The following is a 22885-nucleotide window of genomic DNA, read 5'->3' as shown; positions in this document are numbered from 1 at the left end:
GATGTAATTTTTTCCCTCAAGTTTGGAAGTTGGGAAAGAATTTAGGTTTCTAAGATTTTTTGGTGATATTGGACCTAAAGTGTCAGCCAGAGTTTGTTTTTCCTTTCCTCCCCTTTGTTACCATATTTAAATCTGTGCGTGGGGGCGGGGGGAGGTTTACTTTAAGCTTGATGAGTCCTTGCACTTTAGACTTGTAAACAAGTTTTCTTTTTCATCATGAAGTTTATTGCTTGCTTCTACTCCCAGAGTTAGGTATAGTCTCAGTGTCCAAGTTTTGTATATCTGAGTTTCTGCCATGAATGTCAAATAGTTTGTAAATATAGTTAATTAATGCTGTTAGATAGTTACTGTAAATATTTTAACAGAGGTGGATAGGAGACTTTCATAGTAACCGATAGGGCTAAAACATAGTGTTGTGAAACTTCCAACTGTGAATTTTCATTTAGCTATTTACAGTTTCCAACAGTAAGTGGCTCAGTGGTAAAGAATCTTCTTGCCAATGCAGGAGACATGGGTTTGATCCTTGGATCGGGAAGATCCCCTGGAGAAGGAACTGGCAACCCACTCCAGTATTCTTGCCTGGGAAATCCCTTGGACAGAGGAGCCTGGTGGGCCACAGTCCATGGGGTTGCAACGGAGTCAGACATGATTTAGCAACCAAACAATAGCAAGTTGACATTTTAAATGTCGAGGGGTTACTGTGATTTAGCTATTAAAATGTATTTCACATATAATTCACACAAAAACACATATGCACACATGTTCCATTGATTGAAAGACACATTGCATTTATTGGGGGCCTCCTTGATGGCTCAGACAGTGAAGAATCTGTCTGCAATGCAGGATACCCAGGTTCGATCCCTGGGTTAGGAAGATCCCCTGGAGAAGGAAACAGCAACCCTTCCAGTATTCTTGCCTGGAGAATTCCATGGACAGAGGAGCCTGGTGGGCTATAGTCCATAGGGTCACAAAGAGTCAGACGTTTCTGAGTAGGTAACACTTTCACTTACATTTATTGGACTAGAAATGTGTCACGGTCTGAAATGAACATTTCGGTGGGCACCAGGCAGCCCTCCCCACCTGCTTGGTTTCCTCTATGCCTTTGGTTGCCCTCTGAGGGGCTTTCGTGACCTCAGAGTGTCTCGGACCACACACGGCATCCTTCAGGAGCCTGGCCTGAGCCTTTCACGGTCATTCCATGTCGACACCTACACCGTGCAAACGTTTAACCTAGAAGCAATGCAGATCCAAACGGCGAGATGGGCAGGTTTGCTCTGGAAGTATGCGCCTTCGTCAGGACTTTGACGAACGTGTTTCGGGTGCCTCCTATGTACCAGGTGCTGGGCTCGGAGTGGGGACTGTGAAGAAAGGGGTGTTGGTGTTTTCAGGGAGCTTCCAGTCTGAGCAGTGGCTTGTAACCAGATTGTGTTCAAAGTCAGCTGTGAAATTTGGAAGCCTTTGTCACATGCTCTGGTCACACGTTCCCGTGTTTCCGGTTCAGATGAACTGTGGTGAGGCCTGGGTATCTGGGTTCTTCAATAAAACCATCACACACAAAAGAAATTCTCCCCTGAGGACCAGCAGATGAGACAGATAAAGAATAAATGATTATGAGAGGTTAGCACAATGTAGACGCAGGATACAGTAAATACACTGAAGAGCAACATAATTTTTAAAATTTTGAAACTTATCTATAGAAAATTCATAAAACGTACATGTGTAGCCCAGTGAATTGTGACGAAGGGAACACCTTTGTGACTCCTATCGAGAAGTAGAGCGCTGGGAGTTCCCGGGCTGCCTCGTGATTAGGGCTCTCTGCTTTCACTGCCGGGGCCCTGGTTCAGCCCCTCGTTAGGAAACTAAGACCCTGCAAGATGCATGGCCTGCAGAGAAAAAGCAGGAGGGTGTTGCCGGCATCTGAAAGCGCTCCCTGTCCCTTCCTAGTTGCTGCTCTTCCCAAGTTACAGTAGTCCGGCTCCTGCTTCTCTGGGCTTTTACCACTGATGAGGGCATCCCTAACCAGTATAGTTCAATTTTATTTGTTTTGAGTTTAAAGAAATTAAATCCTACTGCATTCTATTCTTTTTTCGTCTTTTGCTCACTATTTGCAAAATTCGTCCAAATTGTTGTCTGTAGCTTGTTTGTTCATCACTGCACAGTAGTATATTATATGATCACACCACTGTCTGTTCTCTTGCTGGACATATGGGTTGATTGTCATCTTTGACTACTGAGCAACACTTCTGTAAACACGTGTGTGTGTGTGAACTCTGGTGCCCATATACACCAGTTTCTTTTCTTTTAAATTTACTTATTTTAATTGGAGGCTAATTACTTTACAATATTGTAGTGGTTTTTGGCCATGCATTGGACATGAATCCGCCATGGATGCACATGTGTCCCCATCCTGAGCCCCCCTCCCACCCTCCCCATCCCATCCCTCAGGATCATCCCAGTGCACCAGCCCTGAGCACCCTGTCTCATGCATACAACCTGGACTGGCGATCTGTTTCACATATGATAATATACATGTTTCAACGCTACCTTCTCAAATCATCCCACCCTTGCCTTCTCCCAAAGTCCAAAAGACTGTTCTTTACATCTGTGTCTCTTTTGCTGTCTGGCATATAAGGTCGTTACCATCTTTCTAAATTCCATATATATGCATTAGTATACTGTATTGGTGTTTTTCTTTCTGACTTACTTCACTCTGTATAATAGGCTCCAGTTTTATCCACCTCATTAGAACTGATTCAAATGCATTCTTTTTAATGGCTGCCATATACACCAGTTTCTTCAGGGAATTTTCCTGGGGTGGATACCTGTATGATGTGTACATTGTCAGCTTACCCATCCCTAGATAATGCCCACCTGTTTTTCCTCAGTGATTGAGCCAGTTTAAAGTACATGGAAGTTCCAACAATATATCAAAATTCCTATTGCTTTACCTCCTTGCCAGGGGTGATGAATCTTGACTGGTCAGTAAAAAAAAGGTAAGGAGGGAGGAAGAAGAAGGCTATTTCCAGCATATGAGTGAGAATGAGAACAGGGTGTGGTGAGTTTGGGAGGAACGTGCATGCATCCTGGTGGGACAATACTTGGGAGCCTGGGTGGAAGTGGCGGGAGGTGAATGGAAGTGTGCTGAGGAGTTGGGCCTTTATTCTAACAGCAGCAATGCAGGCAAAAGACATCAGATCTACATTTTTCCAAGCTTGCTGACAGCTCTGTGGAGGCTGAGCTGGTGAGGCCTGCCACGTAACTCCTCTGATCCGGGGAGACCTGGAAGAGGGCAGGGTTGCAGGGGTGGGCTCCCGGGATGCTTCGGCCACAGTCAGCAGTATGGCCAAGTCTGCTAAATGTGGGCAGAGAAAAGAGAGGCAGGAGTCTGGGGTTTTGCCTGGGTGACTGTGTAAGTGGTGTTGCCTTAGGTTGGTGAATTCCACAAGTGAAGCATTGCAGGTCGAGTGGCAATGCTGAGGAGTGAGGTTAGCTTCAGACGTGGCGTTCGAGCTAACCACACTTACCTGGTAGAGATGGTTTGTAAGTGGCTTGAACTCGAGAGGGCTGGACTGGAGATGTCCTCGGCGTCCAGGTGGGGGTTGAAGCCGTTTGTGGGTGGATGCAGCTGCTCACAGGGTCTGAGGAGGATGGGGTGGACGGAGGGTGGGAAGGGAATTCTGACAAACCAACCAAGAAGGAGCGCCAAAGAAGTGAGGTAAGCCGGAAGAAATTAGATCGTGGAAGCTGAGGAAGAAAAGGATTTGCAGGAGACAACTCGTGACTGGTGTCCAGCGCCCTCAGAAGACATCAAGTGACATTGCAGCATGTGCCTTCCATGTGGCAGGAGAGAGATGCCTGGGGTCAGGGCGTGTCAGCCAGGGGGGCGCAGGACGCAGAGGTGATGCTGCAGGGGCTTAAGGGCAAAATGTGGGTGAGGAAGTGGGGAAAGCAGATGAGTACTGTCTAGGTGGGCACTGCGTGTGTTGGTTGCTCAGTTCTGTCCAACTCTTTGTGACCCCGTGGACTATAGCCCACCAGGCTCCTCTGTCTATGGGATTTCTCAGGCAAAAATACTGGAGTGGGTTGCCATTCCCTTCTCCAGAGGATCTTCCCAACCCAGGGATCGAACCCAGGTCTCCCATTTTGCAGGCAGATTCTTTATCTTCTGAGCCACCAGGGGGTGAATGGAAACCAGAGTGCCTTGGGTAGGAATGGAAAGGAATGAAGAGGGGGAGGATTTGAGTGTGGTTAAGGTTGGAGGCACCTGTGTATAATCCTGGGTGAACAAAGAAGAACGTGCCTGACCTGAAACCTCAGCATGAGGGGCAGGAAGGATCCAAATGTTGGGCACGGGACTTGACGTTGAGTGGGAGGAGAGTGCCCTTGTCGCCGAGAAGGGAAGGAGGTGAGAGAACTGGCGCAGACTGAGGCATGTCTGTAGGAGGTGGAGCTGTTCAGAGAAGAAGAATTTGGGAAGTTCCTAGCTTTTAATAGCCTCTTGCCTCCTAAAGACGAGACAGTTCATTTGGTTAAGTAAGGATGAAAGTTAATGGTTAGCAGGTACCCAGGTTACATTCCACAGCTGCTGACGGTCGGTCAGCCTGCTTAATGTGAAGTTATAGGGAGCATCTCTGAACAGATGTCAGTGGTAAGAAGCTGTAGTCACGCCTCTGGAGAGAGTCAGAAGTTGGAAATCTTTCTATTCCACACTGAGCTTGGAAACAGTTAGGGTGATGTGTAACCACCTCCTGATTCTATCCATCCTTCTACATGGAAAACGAATCCTTTAAAAAAAAAAAAGGTTCATTGAGGTATAGTCAACTAACAGTATTAGTTTCAGGCATAAGAATAGTGATTGAATACTTTTACGGATTACACACCATACAATATTATCATAAAATGTTGGTTATATTCCTTGTGGTGTATCTCAGAGTCCTGTGACTTACTCTCTTTCTAACTGGTAGTTTGTAACTGTTAATCCTTTTCACCTATTTGCCACTTTCCCAACTCCTCTCCCCTCTGATGACCACTGGTTTGTTCTCTGCATACAAATCCTCTTCTGTATAGTGTTCTTGTGATCATAATTTATAACATGATTTCCCACCAGTGTGTTATGGTCAAAGAACTGTTATTAGAGCCAGAATATAAATATGTCTGAGTGTGTGTACATACCTCAGTTCTCTTCAGCTGAAGACCGCCAAGAGCACACCCAGATTTAGCAAGCTGAGTTTCCCGCTCACGGCAGGAAGCAGGACTGGACCCCACAGGAGTCCGCGGGGCAACTCAGGAGGAGGCGTGGCGGCTGTCACAGAGATTGGGCTTCGGGTGGGTCATTTCAGGGAGGATCTGAGGAAGCAGGGACTCATTCTGCACTGGGTGTCGTCAGGAGAAGGGCAGTTCTGTGACTCAGTGTCCTACTAAATGTTACAGTGAGGGCAGGCCAGGCTGAGGAAAGAGCGAGAGCTGGTGAGAGGCGGCGGTCGCTGAGTGAGCTTTTTGTGTCACTCGGCTTCATTTGACGGATATTCTGTGAAGTGATACCCACAGAGGAACACAGGCCGGACCATCTCAGACCAGACCCTGAGATCTAGCTGTGAATGTCAGGTCAACTCTGACCATCCTCAGGGATGGCTTTATTTTTGATACATCCATGTATGATATTTAGATATATACATAACACATTTATAGCTTTCATTTTAAATGAGATGTTTATTCCTTGTTTTGGTGAGTGCGTAATGTGTCTTGGTAAAAGTTTAAAAGATTCTCTGACAAGTTAGGGGAACAAGGTCCCCTAAGAAGTGCCTGGTTTGCAGCCACTGTTTCTCCGCCTTCAGTCCCTGCATCTTTCGCAGAGCTTCCAGCAGCGCTGTGCTGGGACAGAGCATCCAGAGGTCCACATCCTCTGTGGTCCGTAGGAGCTGCTATGAGGAGGGTCCAGGGAAGAATATACCACTTTCAGTGGAAAGCAAGTGGAGGTTACTAGCTATGATGGCTTGGTTCTTTGGGTTTGGATTTGCTATACCTTTCTTAATAGTAAGACATCAACTGCTTAAAAAATAATCAGTGAGACAGATAGAAAGAGGAGCATATTAAGAGGTGGAATCTCTTAAAAGGATCAAACCCTTGAACTCAGCATCCTAGATATGTTTGTAAATAAACTTACGGCATAAATCCTTAATGCCTCTTCTCTGCAATATGAAAATGAAACTGAAGTCGCTCAGTTGTGTCCACCTGTTTGCAACCCTGTGGTATGCAGCCTGCCAGGCTCCTCCATCCATGGGATTTTCCAGGCACGAATACTGGAGTGGCTTGCCATTTCCTTCTCCAGGGGATCTTCCCAACCCAGGGATTGAACCTGGGTCTCCCGCATTGCGCGCAGACTCTTCACTGTCTGAGCCACCAGGGATGATAATTGAGCATGTGTTTATTGTATTTTATTTGGGTAATATTGCATTATTACTTTCTTAATTAAATATGTGATTTAAAAGAAAAAAATTTCTCTCACAATGTAGCATTTTATCCATATACCAGGGTTCGTTACTTTAGGATATACTTTTCCAGTTGTGTCATTAGCATAAAATGCACTGCCTTTTGGAAAACTTGTGTTCTCTGGAGAACGTGTAGGAAACAGATTCTTTCACTGACCCAGGAGGGAAGTAGGTGGTGATGAGGGTGGAGAGGAGGGATGTTTTTAGGAATACTTAGAAGGTTAATGCGACATTGTACAGCAGTGATGCTCCAGTAAATTGCTTTTCTTGGTATTTATTTATCTTGGTTGTGAGGAGTCTTGGCTGCTCTGCACAGGCTCTCTCTAGCTGCGAGCAGCGGGGGCTCCTCTCTCTGTGATGCATGGCTTCTCGTCGTGGTGGCCTCCCCTGTTGCAGAGCACAGCCCTCAGGCAGCGGGCTCAGCAGTGTGGCCCTTGGGCTCTGGAGCGCTGGCTCCGTGACTGTGGCACACGGACTTAGTTGCCGTGTGGCATGTGGGATCTTCCCGGACTAGGGATCGAACCGGTGTCCCTTGCATTGCAGGGCAGATTCTTAACTACTGGAGCACCAGGGAAGCCCCAAATCTTTTTTTAAGAGAGACATATTTAGACGATGAAGCCAATGGAACTTGATATCAGAATATAGTTTGTAGGGGAATCCGTAAGGGTGAGGGATGACGCCTAGGTCTCTGGCTGAGGAGTTGAGTAGGAAGTGATGTTCCCCACCAGGTTGGAGAAAAGGGAGAAGTGACGCATTGGCAGGGGGCTAACGAATTTTAAACAGAAATCCCCACAGAAGCGTAAATCTAGTTGTTGGAAGACTGATTACTTCTCCTCAGTCTTGTAGTTGCCTGGTGTCTAACGAAGAATAAGGGTTTATTGTTGAATAGCAGGAACTGTAACTGCCTTAGGAACCAAAATGTTAAGTGCTTTTGTCCACATACTCTCTCCCTGTAGGCAGATCTGTGTAAGTGGCAGAAGTGTAGTCAGGAGACTGTTTGATGGAGGGGAGCCAGGGGAAGCTGGCTGAGGCGTCTTCGTGGCTGCTCTGTCAAGGCGTGACATCTGTCTGTAGGGACTTCTGTGTCCAGTACTCAGAAGCTCAGGGCTGACCTCCAGATCATGTCCTGAAACTTTGGGCTGAAATGTTGAGTGCCAAGGATGCCAGGGTGGGTTTGCCGTCATGGGGCACCTGTCACGTGAGCAGGCGCTCCCTGTGAACGGTGAGGAGGAAGTCTGGGCTAAGCAGAAGGGTGCTCTGTCAGCGGTTGTGTCTGCTGTGGGTGCAGAACAGGGTGAGCTCTGTTCAGCGGGCATTAGTCAGATCAGGTTCAGAACTTTACATATTTATTATAGAACTGATCCACAATTTTTTAATAGAAACATTATGAAGAGAGGAAGAGAGAGGAAGGAAGGAAAAATTTATCTGAAACCACACACCAAATTGAGAGACAGGCTTTCTTTACCTGTTTTCATTCTGGCATTCTGACCTCGTGTAAAGAGGCAAAAGGAAAATTTAACAGGCAGCTTTCCTGGTTGACGTGTCAGCTTTGCAGGGGCTAGTTTGGTCAAGGTCATCTGACCTATTAAGCTTGCACTTGTTTTGCCATGGTCATTTCTCTTTATGTGTGGAAAGACTCTCCCCTAGCTGATTTCTCTGGTCTTAAAAAAGAACAATCAGTTTTTCTTGCTGAGATTCCTTCTTTTATCTTCCAACTTAATATTTTGGATCAAACATGCAATTAAACTTTATCACAGGTAAAAATAGTAAGCTTTTCAATGTAAGAATGGTTTTCTCTATAAAATTAAAGCAGGATTGTAATGATTTATTTTAGCTCATGAATACATGTATATGATGTATAGTTCCATTTTACTAAATTTACACTTACTTTTTTTTTTTTACACTTGCTTTTGAATTATGTGCCGTTTTCCCACATTATGAAAAATTATAAACCTACCAAGATGGAAAATCTCTAAATGGTGATGGTTGGGCTAGATTTCAGAGTATTGGTGAAGAAGTAGCATTAAAGCCTGAGACTGGTTCCCTAACTTTTCGTGGGCAGTGGCCCAGTTAGACCTTTAAACAGAAGGCGCTGCTCCTCTTTTCAGATCCTTTTGTGTCTCATCTGTTACTGAACTATTCACATAACCTTTGGGAATCTTTGAGTTCTCCATTAATTAAGACTTCAAAACATTCTGATAATAGTTAAAAATAGTATTTGCATTAACAGGTTTTCCTCAAGAATTCCCCTCTACTATTTTGGTTATTTTGTTTTTAGCATTTAAGGCTTGTATCATCTATTTAAAATGAGGCCATTATATTACATATGTGGAAAAAAGTGAATTATTTTTGAGTTAGAAGATACTTTAGAGAAAATCTTAGCATGTAATACTTTTATCTTTTATGCCAGAAAGTTGAGACTAAAAGAATTGGATGACTTCTAAGTTTCCTAAGAGAAAAATTGTGATTTTTTTCAATATATAATTTTGGAACTTAAAATTAATAAACATTTGGATCAGTTAACCAATTGAAAAATAACATAGTTGTTATATTTTTCTTGGTAAAAATTAAGCCAAGGGCTACATGAATAATGAACACATCATTTTAACTAATAATCCTTCCTCATTTAAGTAGACATTGAAAAGGTTATCTACTTAAACTAATGATTTTAAATTCATTCTTCCATTAAGAAAAAAATTCTTGTATTTCTTTGAGCTGACAAAACTCTTGCTTCATTTTTGTAGTTTCATTAATTGAGTAAATGATCATATAACTGAATATAATTTAGTCAGCTCTGTGAATTTTATAGTAATTTTTCTTTGAGGGCTGAAATACATAATTGGAAAGAGGAGGAAAACAGTTTTACTTCTTTATGTGAATATATTATCTTATGAGACAGTTATTTCTTCCAGAATGAGATATTAAAAATTAGTTAATGGACTTTTGTTAAGTAAGGAGTACCTTAGAATTCACCTGGTTCAACAACTTCCCTTTGTAGACAGTGATGCTGAGAAGCAAAGTGTAGGAAATTCCCCGGTGGTCCAGTGGTTAGGACTCTGCATTTTCACTGCTGAGGGCGCAGGTTTGATCCCTGATCAGGGAACTAAGATCTCACAAGCCACTCCACTCAGGGTGACATGTGACCAGAAAAAAACTCACATCTTTAGTTTCTTTGTCCAGTGTGTTTCACTCACTCACACATTATGAATGGCATCACTCAAGATGCTATTAAAAAGAAAGGAGTGTGGGCAGAATGCGGAACCTGTTAAGTTGAAGAGTCACTCAGTGGACTTACAGCATTTGTGCTTCATAGAAAATGCTTCTACAGCGGGAATAATTACATTGATAAACCTGATTTTTTTTTTTTTCATTTTAGGTGAGAGTTACGTGTGCGCATCAAATGAACCGTTTCGTAAAGTGGACTACACCAAAAACGTTAATCCGAACTGGTCTGTGAACATCAAGGGTGGGACCCCCCGAGCCTCGGCTCCCCCCTCCTCAGTGAAGAGTGAAGTGAAGGAAAGTAAAGATTTCATCAAGCCCAAATTAGTGACTGTGATTCGAAGTGGAGTGAAGCCTCGAAAAGCTGTGCGGATCCTCCTGAATAAGAAGACGGCTCACTCCTTCGAACAGGTCTTAACAGATATCACCGAAGCCATTAAGCTGGATTCAGGAGTGGTGAAGAGGCTCTGCACGCTGGACGGGAAGCAGGTAGGATGTTCTGGCCCCACATGCCCTAGCTTGCTTTTAAACCTCTCTGTACCACGGGAGTTACATAGTTAACTGTGTGACTGTCATCGTTCACTGGAAATGATCCTATTGTTCTTGTGAGGAGCGTGTGCGTGTTGTCTTTACCATGAAAAATGTAAGCAAGCGGCTTCCTTGTCTGTTTACCCAAGTATCTCAAAAGAGATGGAGAGAAATCTGTCATAAACTTTTTGAAATATAGTGTTACTGTTGTTTAGCAAAGTGATTCAGTTATACATATATATGTGTACACATTCTTTTTTAAATATTCTTTTCCATTATGGTGTAATCATAGGATATGAAATATAGTTCTCTGTGCTATGTAGCAGGACCTTTTTGTTTATCCATTCTGTATATAAAAGCTTCCATCTGCTACCCTCAACCTCCCACTCTGCCTCCCCCAGCCCCCTTCCCCTTGGCAACCACGAGTCCGTTCTCTGTGTCCATGACTCTGTTTCTGTTTCCTAGGTAGGTTCATCTGTGTCATATTTTAGATTCCACAAAAAGGTGATATCGTCTGGTATTTGTCTTTATTTTTCTGACTTCACTTTAGTATGATAATCTCTAATTGCATCCATGTTGCTGCACAGGGCATTATTTCCTCCTTTTTATGGCTCAGTAATATCCCATTGTGTGTATGTAGCACATCTTTATTCATTCATCTGTTGAGGGGCCTTTAGGCTGTTTCCATGTCTTGGCTGTTGTGAATAGTGCTGCTATGAACATGGGGGTGCATGTATCTTTTTGAATCATAGTTTTCTCTGTATATATGCCCAGGAGTGGCATTGCTGGATCATATGATAATTCTGTTTTTAGTTTTCTGAGGAACATCCATACTGTTTTCCATGGTAGTTGTACCAACCTAGAGTGAAATGTGAACTTCTGAGGGAAGAATGTAAGTTGAAAAGGCTGCTACATGAAATGAAATATTCTCTATTTAAGAATAAAAACACCTAATGACCAGTAGAGTCATTATGAGTTTGGGTAAATCACAGAAGTAAAAATAAAAGATCTTTAATGCTTTTAGGAAAGTCTTTCCTGCCTACTTATGTATAATACAGAAAATGCATTTCAAAGAATGTATTTTCATAGGAATGTCCATGTGAGTTTCATAGGGAACAGTGGAGGTAATTAAGCAGCATTTCTGAAAAATCTACACAAATTACAGAGGAAGATGCAGGCTAAATTATAGTAACAATATACCAGGGAACCTAATATGCTAAAAAAAAGTTGAATAGATTGCAAGAATGCATGAATAGCAGATATACAAATATTGAGTTTCACAACAATCAGATTATCATTTCTAAAAGAAGCATGAGACTTCTAAAGTGTATTTTTTCCTAATTTCAGTAGTTAAGTTGTTTAGATTTACATTGTATTAAACATTTTAGTTTCCAGCATTCAATTTGTTATTTCATTCCATTTTACTTCTTCCCTCTAACATACTTAATTTATTTTGAGGTGTTTGGCTTGTGTAGTGCTGAGAATGAATAATAAAAAACACTGGAGTCATATCTTCTGTAAAAACACAGTTAGTTTCTAGCTTTCTAAGACCAGGTCTAGTTACTGAGCTGTTATCTTAAACATAAAATTGTATACAGTAGATTCTGAAAGTTCTAGTACGTGATAGTGAGCTTACAATGACTTTATTGATTAAAATTAATAGTGAGAAGGCATAACATTTCATAGCAGCCTGTCCCAAAATAGGTTCACAATATGAATGGAAACAGACACTTTACATTTTAAGTTAGTAGCACAGCACAACACAAAACACCTTAAGATTCATCTTGCAAGTAAGTAAAAAAAATAAAAAATTAGACCACAGGACAGAAAGGAGATTTGGTAAATCAAGTAGCTGATTGTTGGTGGACACATAGAAGACAAGAAGTGGGAAGACAGATGTTTAAGGTACCTAACAAAAGGAAAAATGAAAATCAAAGGTGCAGCAAATTAGAAAACATAAACAGTATAAACTGGAATTCAGTAAAGATTTTAAAAGCAGAAACCAATTTGGAAATCTCCAAATGAATGTTGTTCAGGGAAAATGTAAATAAACTATAGAAGTTGAACATCTAATTGAAATAGAAATCAATGAAATTTTAGTATTCAGAAAATTATCTTTGAAAAGACTCCAGATAGAAATATTTACATGTAAAAATGTTAAGTAGAACACAAGCAATGCAAATCACCAACTTATTAAAAACTGTTGTTATGAGTAGACTTATGACAGGAATTAAAGGACGGCTTACTATTAAGAAACCCTTTCATACATGCGATCTAGAGGAAAAAGCATAGTAGTACACACAGTCCCAAAAAAATGTCACAAAGGCATTGACAAAATACAGATGTATATTCTGTTAAAGATTCAGTAGTAAAATGGGGGATGAGTTCTTTAATACACTAAGAAAAGAAAAATTGTTACCAGAAACAAAAGCCCATGTCAGTTCAGTTCAGTTCAGTCACCCAGTCGTGTCCGACTTTTGCGACCTCGTGAACCGCAGCACGCCAGGCCTCCCTGTCAATCACCAACTCCCGGAGACCAAATCCATGTCCATTGAGTCAGTGATGCCATCCAACCATCTCATCCTCTGTTGTCCCCTTCTCCTCCTGCCCTCAATCTTTCCCAGCATCAGGGTCTTTTCCAATGAGTCAGCTCTTCGCATCAGGTGGCCAAAGTATTGGAGTTTCAGCTTCAACATCAGTCCTTCCAATGAACACCCAGGACTGATCTCCTTTAGGATGGACTGGTTTGATCTCCTTGCAGTCCAAGGGACTCTCAAGAGTCTTCTCCAACACCACAGTTCAAAAGCATCAATTCTTTGGTGCTCAGCTTTCTTTATAGTCCAACTCTCACATCCATACATGACTACTGGAAAAACCATAGCCTTGACTAGACAGACCTTTGTTGGCAAAGTAATGTCTCTGCTTTTCAATATGCTGTCTAGGTTGGTCATAACTTTCTTTCCAAGGAGTAAAGCGTCTTTTAATTTCATGGTTACAGTCACCATCTGCAGTGATTTTGGAGCCCCCAAAAATAAAGTCTGACACTGTTTCGACCGTTTCTCTGTCTATTTGCCATTAAGTGATGGGACTGAATGCCATTATCTTAGTTTTCTGAATGTTGAGTTTTAAGCCCAGTTTTTCACTCTCCTCTTTCACTTTCGTCAAGAGGCATTTTAGTTCTTCTTCACTTTCTGCCATAAGGGTGGTGTCATCTGCATATCTGAGGTTATTGATATTTCTCCCAGCAGTCTTGATTCCAGCTTGTGCTTCCTCCAGCCCAGCGTTTCTCATGATGTACTCTGCATATAAGTTAAATAAGCAGGGTGACAATATACAGCCTTGACGTACTCCTTTCCCAATTTGGAACCAGTCTGTTGTTCCATGTCCAGTTCTAACTGTTGCTTCCTGACCTGCATACAGCTTTCTCAAGAGGCAGGTCAGGTGGTCTGGTATTCCCACCTCTTGAAGAATTTTCCACAGTTTATTGTGATCCGCACAGTCAAAGACTTTGGCATAGTCAATAAAGCAGAAGTAGATGTTTTTCTGGAACTCTCTTTCTTTTTCGATGATCCAGCGGATGTCAGCAATTTGATCTCTGGTTCCTCTGCCTTTTCTAAAACCAGCTTGAACATCTGGAAGTTCACAGTTCACGTATTGTTAAAGCCTTTCTTGGAGAATTTTGAGTATTACTTTACTAGCGTGTGAGATGAGTGCAATTGTGAGGTAGTTTGAACATTCTTTGACATTTCTTTTCTTAGGGATTGAAATGAAAACTGACCTTTTCCAGTCCTGTGGCCACTGCCGAGTTTTCCAAATTTGCTGGCATATTGAGCGCAGCACTTGCACAGTATCATCTTTTAGTGTTTGAAATAGCTCATCTGCAGATGGTGACTGCAGCCATGAAACCAAAAGGCACTTACTCCTTGGAAGAAAAGTTATGGCCAAACCAGACAGCATATTAAAAAGCTGAGACATTGCCAACAGAGGTTTGTCTAGTCAAGTAGTCATGTATGGATGTGAGAGTTGGACTATAAAGAAAGCTGAGCACCAAAGAATTGATGCTTTTGAACTGTGGTGTTGGAGAAGACTCTTGAGAGTCCCTTGGACTGCAAGGAGATCCAACCAGTCCATCCTAAAGGAGATCAGTCCTGGGTGTTCATTGGAAGGACTGATGTTGAAGCTGAAACTCCAATACTTTGGCCACCTGATGTGAAGAGCTGACTCATTTGAAAAGACCCTGATGCTGGGAGGGATTGAAGGTGAGAGGAGAAGGGGACAGTGGAGGGTGAGATATGTTGGATAGCATCACCAACTCAATGGACGTGAGTTTGAGTAAACTCTGGGAGTTGGTGATGGGGAGGGAAGCCTGGCATGCTGTAGTTCATGGGGTCGCAAAGAGTCGACACGACTGAGCAACTAAATTGAAACTATGGTGGAGGTAATGAGCATAATGGCGACCTCCCTCAAAGGATCCCATGTATGCAGTGCTACAGTCCGTGCCCCCAACCCTGTAGCAGGCCACCACCGACCCACGCCTTCGCCGGAGGCTCCCCGACACCCACAGGCAAGTCTCCTGTGGGGTCACTGCTGCTTTCTCCTGGGTCCTGGTGCACAAGGTTCTGTTGTGCCCTCCAGGAGTGTATTTCCCAGTCCTGTGTAAGTCCTGGCAGCTCTGTGGTGTGGTTAATGGCGACTTCCTCCAAGAGGACTTATGCCACACCCACACCCAGAGCCCCTGTCCCTGCGGCAGACCACTGCCGACCCGGTCCTCCACAGGAGATGCTCACCGTTCTGACTCAGTCTCTGTGGGGTCCCTGGGTCCCGGTGTGCACAAGGTTTGTTTGAGTCCTCTGAGCATCTCTGGTGGGAACGGGGTTTGATTCTAAACGTGAATTCGCCCCTCTTACTGTCTTGCTGGGGCTTCTCCTTTGCCTGTGGACATGGGGCATCTCCTCACAGCCACTCCAGTGCCTACTGTCTTACTGGGGTTTCTCTGACCTTGGACGTGGGGCATCTCCACACGGCCGGTCCAGTGAACCGCAGCTGCCGCTCCTGCCTTGGACGTGGGGTATCTCAAAAGCCCATGCATTGGTAAACAAACGAGTTACCGCAAGTGTTTCTATGACAGTCAGGTACTCGATGAGGATGCCTGATAGCACCTGGTTCTGTCAGGTTGATTTTCGTTCTTGTTCCGTCGCTCAGTCGTGTCCGACTCTTTGCAGCCCCATGGACTGGGGCACACCAGACCTCCCTGTCCATCACCAACTCCTGGAGCTTGCTCAAACTCATGTCCACTGAGTCGGTGATGTCATTGAACCATCTCATCCTGTGTCATCCCCTTCTCCTCCTGTCTTCAATCTTCCCCAGCATCAGGGTCTTTTCTGAGTCAGTTCTTTGCATCAGGTGGCCAAAGTACTGGAGCTTCGGCATCAGTCCTTCCAAAAAATATTCAGGATTGATTTCCTTTAGGATTGACTGGTTTGAACTTGCAGTCCAAGGGACTCTCAAGAGTTTTCTCCAGCACTACAGTTTAAAAGCATCAGTTCTTTAGCGCTCAGCCTTCTTTATGGTTCAACTCTCATCAGCTCTCCTGATTTTTATGTATTGTTTAATTGCAGTTTCCTTAAGAATGTAAATGAGATTGTTTTGGAGTGAGGAGAGTGATACCTGACAAAGTGGTTTTAAAAGTTAATCTGGAAAAATAAGCAGGAAAATTTGGAAATAATGATTCATTGGCTGGCATGTTACCAGATATCAAATCCACATCCTCATAGCCTTACCAAGCTCCAGGTGTCTTGAACATACAGATGTCAAAATGAGACAAAAGAACAATAGGATGATACGTCAGTCATTGGAATGGGAAAGGATTTTCTAAGTATGAAAGTAGTGGAAAAATTAATTACAAAGGGAAGGTTGATTGGTTAGGCATAACAATTTTAAATTTCTAGATGTCAAGCAAGGGTTATGTACATTTATGTTGAGTCATAGTAGTTTAATATGAAAAAACTAACATTACAATGGAACAGTGGATAAAGGGCCAAACAGACAATTTGAGAAGATAAGATTATACATTGTAAGCATAAAAAAGTTCAGTGTCACTAACAAAAATGTAAATTAAGGCAATGAGATACTATTATTAATATTTAAAGTTAATAGGTTTTTTAAAAAAAGAAAATGTTATTGTTTAATGTGCAGTGAATCAGCATTTCCAAAGAGTAGATGTGTACTCCATCTCATTATCTTTATGGAAAGCAATTTTTTTATATAACTTCAAAATATTTTTACTATTTGAACTAGTATATTAATTTCTAGGAATTTATCCTAAGTAACTGAAGGTACAAACATAATTGTGCATAAAAATTATCATGCTAGCAATCAGATCAAAAGATTGGAAATAATTTAAAATCTCTAAAGTAAAAAGCAGTTAAATGGCATCACCATAAGATTTATGTGTAGTAGATATTGAAAATTGTGGTAGGGGAATATTAAAAGCAAAAGAAAATGTTAAGTGGAAAAAGCAAGGAAAAAACACTGTAGTATGTTTTCAATTTTGTGTTAAGAAAAGTAGAGGAAGAATTTTTTTTAATGAATTCAGAAGGCAACAAAATTATAGTTACCATCAGAAATCCAGTATTTGCTGTTTTGATTTCCACTGCTTCTTCCTGTGTCTGCTTAGAAGCAGAAACTCAAGCAATGAGAAAGAAAATAAAACTGATTTCATTCAGATCATAGAAATTAAAACATTGAGTTAATCATTGAAATTTTGGCATGTGGTTATAGAATGTAACATGTATCATTTTTGTCATTGTTCATGTCTTAAAAAGATTAAAACATTATTTCATATGTGCAAAGAAAAGAGAGGTTTTTAAACTTTGAAATAAGATGTTGATTTGGAAAAATTATAAATTTCATTTATGATAGACCCACCTTTGAATATTATATTTTCAGATTGCCAGGTACCCTTAAAAACTGTAACCTTCTGGGCACGGATTCAACAATTGTACTGTAGGTGGACTTACTATTTAAAACATCAAGTCTGTCTTTTGGTTGGTTTATAAGTGTGAAGAGATTAAATTTTGCTTTGAAATAGCCTGAGAATTGTCTTGTGCTTAAGATTAATGCAAAGCTTTAAGTGGGCAATGTTCATTTTGATTTTTTTTTTCCATAAAATGAATTTTTCAAAACTATCTGCTCTCTAAAAACTCTCAAAAAAAGAACAGCTTTGCTTAGGCGATGAGAAAGGAACTAAGATGTGTTAATGAATTGTCTGTGCACAAGATTTTAGACTATCTGCCTTGACTTTAATGTTCTTTTTCCTGGTTACTTCCTACTCATGTTTTGTTCTCACTTTAATTAGCCTGGTCTTTCACACAAGGATAGAGGTTCAACAATTTGTAGGCAATTAATCAGTTCATCAACAACAGTCTAGTGATCCCATCTGGTACCTGTGATAGAGTTTTAAGGGGCCCTGGTTGTCTTTTATGGCTTGAAAGCTTTCTTAGTGGGAGAGGTACCCATGTGTCATGTGCCTGTAAGCACTTATGTTGTGAAAACCATGTCTGTGAAGTTCTTTCCTTTCCTCTAAACCAGTGACGCTAGTAGTATAATCTTCCTAGTAGTAGTATCTTCCTGGTAGTATTGTCTCCATTTACAAGGTCTGACTTGGTTAGTCTGATGTATTTTATGTCTCTTTACACAATCACTTAAGATAAAATCACATTTTAGGATTTTGTCCATGAGAATGCTTGGGTTTTCTTTAGCATTAAGCTGTAGTGCTCAGCTGGGCACACTTCTGCCTTTCGAGGACTTTGCCGTGTCTGTGAGTTGTGCTTTGATGGTCTTGACTGGCATTTCATGGGTCGGTGCCAGAGCAAACTGCTGACCCTGCTGCGGTGAACAGGACGGCCCCAGAATAATTATTTGGGGTCCAAAATGTCGATAATGCTGAGATAGAAATCTGGGTGTAAAACAAGTGAAATGCTTCAAAGGGAAATGATACTTATTAAAATATCAACTTTGTTATCATTTAGGCCACATGCTCTAAGTTCTGTTTATTTCAGACCTTATAGATGTTCTTATAACCTTTCAAAAAGTCCACTTTTTATGTAATTGAGGCAGGTGGGTTTGATTGTCACAGTTTGTGGTCTATTCTTCGGGATTTTGGACTGTTGGTCTTCACCGTGTGAGGCTGACATCCTGCTGGGTAGTGTAGTTTCACACGGAATTAAATAAAGATGTCCTGAGTCATTTTACCTGTATTTAAAGAGAAGCCTAAGACATCAGCATTTAATTTTGTAAAATCTCAACTATTTAATACTTAAAAGTGATGTCATAATTATCAGTTTTTAAAAAATATACAACCTAGGTGTTTGTAGATGGGATGACTAGAAAAAAGCATTTGTATAAATAGAAATCGTCACTATTTCCCTAAGCAGTTTTTTTTTTACCTTAAAATTAATTTAGATTAAATGCTTGAGTTTTATTTTTGTTCTTAAAAACAAAATCTTCTTGCACTTTTAAATTGTTTAGGAAGAGAAGGTCTACTTTTTAATTTTCTGAAAATCAAGAGTGCCTTTCTTAGAATAAACTGCAGCAGGGGAGAGTTCTTTTTTAAAAATGTCTTTATTCTGTTAAGGGACTGAAAGGTCCAAATATAGCTTTTGTCCACATGTGTAAAAAATTCTAGCTTTTAGCTTTCACAGAAACAGCAGAGTTTTAACGTAAAAGAAACATACTTAGTGGAACTTTGGCACAAGTTGATTCTTGTCATGGGCAGAGGCAAAACAGACTCAGAAATTGCTAGCAGTTGATGCTTTGGAGGTAAAATGATTCCAGACTTTGGGACCAGTGCCAGCCTCAGGATGCCCATGTGCCATGGGGCCTCCGTGGGGAACAATGGCAACCCCTTGGAGTGTATCCATCTTACCAGCCATCTTAGAGTTTATGAAGGTTTCTATCCTTACTTTTTAAAAAGTTTTTTTCATGGGTACTATACTATGAATAATACTTCTTTTGTATCTTTTCTTTTTGCAGCAGCACATTTTTCTAGTGAAGATTCTTTTCTTTGCAATGACCCAGCCATATTTATTTAAAGCAATCTCTTCTCTAAAATTGCTGCAGAAAAATCAAATGGTTGAATATAAATGTTTTCTATAATTCATTTAATCCTGATAGTTTTTTCCCTTGAGGTTGATGAGGACAGTTTGGTTTTAATTCTCACACTGCTCCCAGGGCCTGCATTTCCTTTTGTAGATACTAGAAATCCAGACAACAGTGTTTTGTCCTCATAGATAAATTCACACTTCTGAACTATGCATAGCTAATCTATCTCAAGTCATGGAAAATTTATCCCAATCAGGAATCAATACACTATGAGTGACTAGTGGGTTTTTTCAGTACAGCTGGGGTCCAGGTAGAGAGAGGAAGAGAACGTTCATTTGTTGTTCAGTCCTTCATCTAAGCAGAAATATCTCTTACTTTAAGAAGAAGGGGAAAGCTTAATCTTTGTTTTTTATTTAACGAATCCTGTTTTTCAAAGAGTGATCTGAAAGGTGGGAAGAAAGAAAGGAGCATTTAGATATCCCTCTTCAAAGTTTGTGTTTTGCTATTCTGATATCCATGGTATATGCACTTTCCCCTGACCATAAACGATAGTTTCTCCCTTTTATGGGAAACTAGGAAAACACTGAAATTCGGTTAGTAATGACTGCGGTTGCAAATTAGGAGAAGAGATGCTTAAAAACAATTTTAGTTCTCAGTGACTTAACACAGTGTAAAATGTAGGTGAAATAAAAATGACATTACTGAAAAACCTTGTTTCCTTGTTTATTCCTTTGATGTCCAAGTTAGAGTAATGCGTAGAACATAAAGATAGTGTTAAATTAGTTTCACTTTTGTTATAAATGTAGTTTTCAGTGATTATAATAATCATTAAAATATATAATTTGTCACATGTATTGTGCAGTGCTTAGAGTAATAGCTTAATTAGCTAATAGATATAGCCAGTTGCTTACGATGTCAGGCATCACGTTATTCTTTGCAGCAGCCTTGAGAATTAGGTCTTGCAGTTTCTACTTGGCACTGGGCAAGCTGAAGTAAAGAGAAATCAAGTAACTTGCTCAGAATCATGCTGCAGGCGGCAGAAGTGGGGTTCATACCCAGAGAGTGTGGTCCTGGATTCCATACTTTTCACAGCTACACTGTACGCTCTCTGTGGTCAGGCTTTGGGAAAGGCTTCAGTGATATTAATAGTAATGAGGGACAGGACAAATAACTAATAAGTTAAGCAGCTTATGTAAAAAAAATTTTTTAGGTTTTATCATTGGGTTTTTTAGGTTTTTTACCTGGGGTTTCTCTAAAATCTGTGTAATATGAGGTGGTGTGGTTAAATTATATTTTGAGTCAGTCAGTTCACTTGCTCACTTGTGTCCGACTCTTTGTGACCCCATGGACTGCAGCACGCCAGGCTTCTCTGTCCACCACCAACTCCCGGAGCTTGCTCAAACTCATATCCATCGAGTTGGTGATGCCATCCTATCATCTCATCCTCTGTCGTCCCCTTCTCCAGCCTTCAATCTTTCCCAGCATCAGGGTCTTTTCCAATGACTCAGCTCTTCACATCAGGTGGCCAAAGTACTGGAGTTTCAGCTTTAGCATCAGTCCTTCCAATGAATACTCAGGACTGATTTCCTTTAGGATGAATTGATTTGGTCTCCTTGCAGTCCAAGGGACTCTCAAGAGTCTTCTCCGACACCACAGTTCAAAATCATCTGTTCCTTGGCGCTCAGCTTTCTTTATGGTCCAACTCTCACATCCATACATGACCACTGGAAAAACTATAGCCTTGACTATATGGACCTTTGTCAGCAAAGTAATGTGTCTGCTTTTTAATATTCTGTCTAGGTTGGTCATAGCTTTTCTTTCAAGGAGCAAGCATCTTTTAATTTCATGGCTGCAGTGACCATCTGCAGTGATTTTGGAGTCGAAGAAAATAAAGTCTGTCACTATTTCCATTGTTACATTTTGAGTAGGATCTGAAAAATGAAAAAAACAGGTGAAGGAGTGATTATATGCTTGAAAAAAAGATGCCTTAGGGTTATTTTATAGATTAAAAAAAATAAATGTGACATTGCAGAAATTTAGAAAATACAGGAAAAGCTAAATGTACAATCTTTCCACTTTAGCACTTTGTTTTCATAATCAAGTGTTTCTTTTTTGTAATAATCAAGTGTTTCTATCAATATTTTCATTTGTGCACGTTTCATTTAAGAGAAAACTATTCAGGTAAAATCAGTATATTTCTACTGGAAAATGCAAAAAAATTCAGGGAAATGCAAAGAATGAAAAGCTTTTTCCATATCTGCCCTGCTTCCCCAGTTTCACACTACTTCTTAAAAGGAACCATTTAATAACAGTTTTGTTAATGAGATTTATTTTTACTTTTCATGGTACAAAAAGGCTTTAATATAAATTTACACATAGTGTATTGCATCTGGTGGTTAGGAACACAGTGATAATTTTCAGACATAAGAACAATAATGGTGAACATTTATTGAGTACTTCCTGTAGTATACTTGATACATGTTATCTCATTTAATCCTCACAAAAATCATTGAGGTGGACACTATTTTATTACTTTTCTATCCCTGTAAAGCAGAGACATTACTCTGCTGACAAAGATCCATATAGTCAAAGCTATGGTTTTTTACAGTAGTCATGTATGGATGTGAGAGTTGGACTATAAAGAAAGCTGAGCGCCGAAGAATTGATGCTTTTGAACTGTGGTGTTGGAGAAGACTCTTGAGAGTCCTTTGGACTGCAAGGAGATCCAACCTGTCCATCCTAAAGGAGATCAGTCCTGGGTGTTCATTGGAAGGACTGATGCTGAAGCTGAAACTCCAATACTTTGGCCCCCTGATGCAAAGAATTGATGCACTGGAAAAGACCCTGATGCTGGGAAAGATTGAAGGCAGGAGAAGGGGACAACAGAGGATGAGATGGTTGGATGGCATCACTGACTCAATGGACATGAGTTTGAGCAAACTCCAGGAGTTGGTGATGAACAGCGAGGCCTGGTGTACTGCAGTCCATGGTGTTGCAAAGAGTTGGGCATGATTGAGCAACAGAACTAAACTGAATGGACGAGAACTGTCTCAAAGAGGTGATGTAACTTAATCAGGGTTGCAAAGCTCATTTAAATGCATATGTACACACAGTGTTTACATAACATGGATTTTACATGTAACCATGTATCCTGCTTTTCTCGTTTGTCAGTCATACTCTTCCATGTTATATAATCGGCATATTGCATACTTAATGACTGAACCTAATGGTCAGTTGGCTCAATAGACTGTCATTGAGAGACAGTCTATTGTCTGGAGAGACTAACCTATTGGACATTTGGGTTTCCAGCTTCTCTTTTTTTTTTTAAGTCCTGTGATTAACATTACTAGATCAGTTGATCAATTAGATCAATTCCTTTCTTTAGGATGCATTCCTAGAGGCATATTCCTAGAATGGATTTGTATGTATTTTGGGATACCAGAGATACAGTCAGAGCTGTCAACACAAAGTTGTTTAGTTGGCAACACTCCTGGTATATGCCCCAGTGTTTCTGAAGCTAGGAGAGACTTAAGATTGGATTAGAT

The 22885-nt window shown here is 41.0% G+C and overlaps 2 protein-coding genes across 7 annotated transcripts in view; both read left to right on the top strand.

Annotated features, from left to right (window-relative positions):
- The window catches only part of DCLK2 (doublecortin like kinase 2), a 192912-nt gene that overhangs the window by 14292 nt on the left and 155735 nt on the right, over positions 1–22885 (top strand). For all 6 annotated transcript variants that reach the window (XR_006272512.1, XM_043484756.1, XM_043484766.1 and 3 more), the window contains exon 2: positions 9865–10199. Coding sequence is in view for 5 of the 6 variants with exons in the window: in XM_043484756.1 (XP_043340691.1) it covers positions 9865–10199 (335 nt within the window). In the remaining variant the exon portion in view is untranslated. The remainder of the gene's footprint in view (positions 1–9864; positions 10200–22885) is intronic.
- Positions 4341–6062, top strand: LOC122423440 (cytochrome c oxidase subunit 7C, mitochondrial-like). Its single transcript, XM_043440555.1, has 2 exons — positions 4341–4405; positions 5853–6062. The coding sequence occupies exons 1-2, from the start codon at positions 4341–4343 to the stop codon at positions 6058–6060; spliced, it is 273 nt and encodes a 90-aa protein (XP_043296490.1). The 3' UTR covers positions 6061–6062.

Source organism: Cervus canadensis, chromosome 1 (genome assembly GCF_019320065.1).
Source record: "Cervus canadensis isolate Bull #8, Minnesota chromosome 1, ASM1932006v1, whole genome shotgun sequence".
Taxonomy (NCBI): Eukaryota; Metazoa; Chordata; class Mammalia; order Artiodactyla; family Cervidae; genus Cervus; species Cervus canadensis.
Note: the sequence above shows the minus strand (reverse complement) of the source record. Positions and strands in the feature narration are given on the sequence as shown.

Bases quoted from the DNA above. Each gene is read 5' to 3' on its own strand.
- LOC122423440 (XM_043440555.1), top strand. From the start codon at position 4,341: ATGTTGGGCACGGGACTTGACGTTGAGTGGGAGGAGAGTGCCCTTGTC. The intron at 4,406-5,852 runs GTGAGAGAACTG...CATCTTTCGCAG, and splicing joins GTCGCCGAGAAGGGAAGGAG to AGCTTCCAGCAGCGCTGTGC.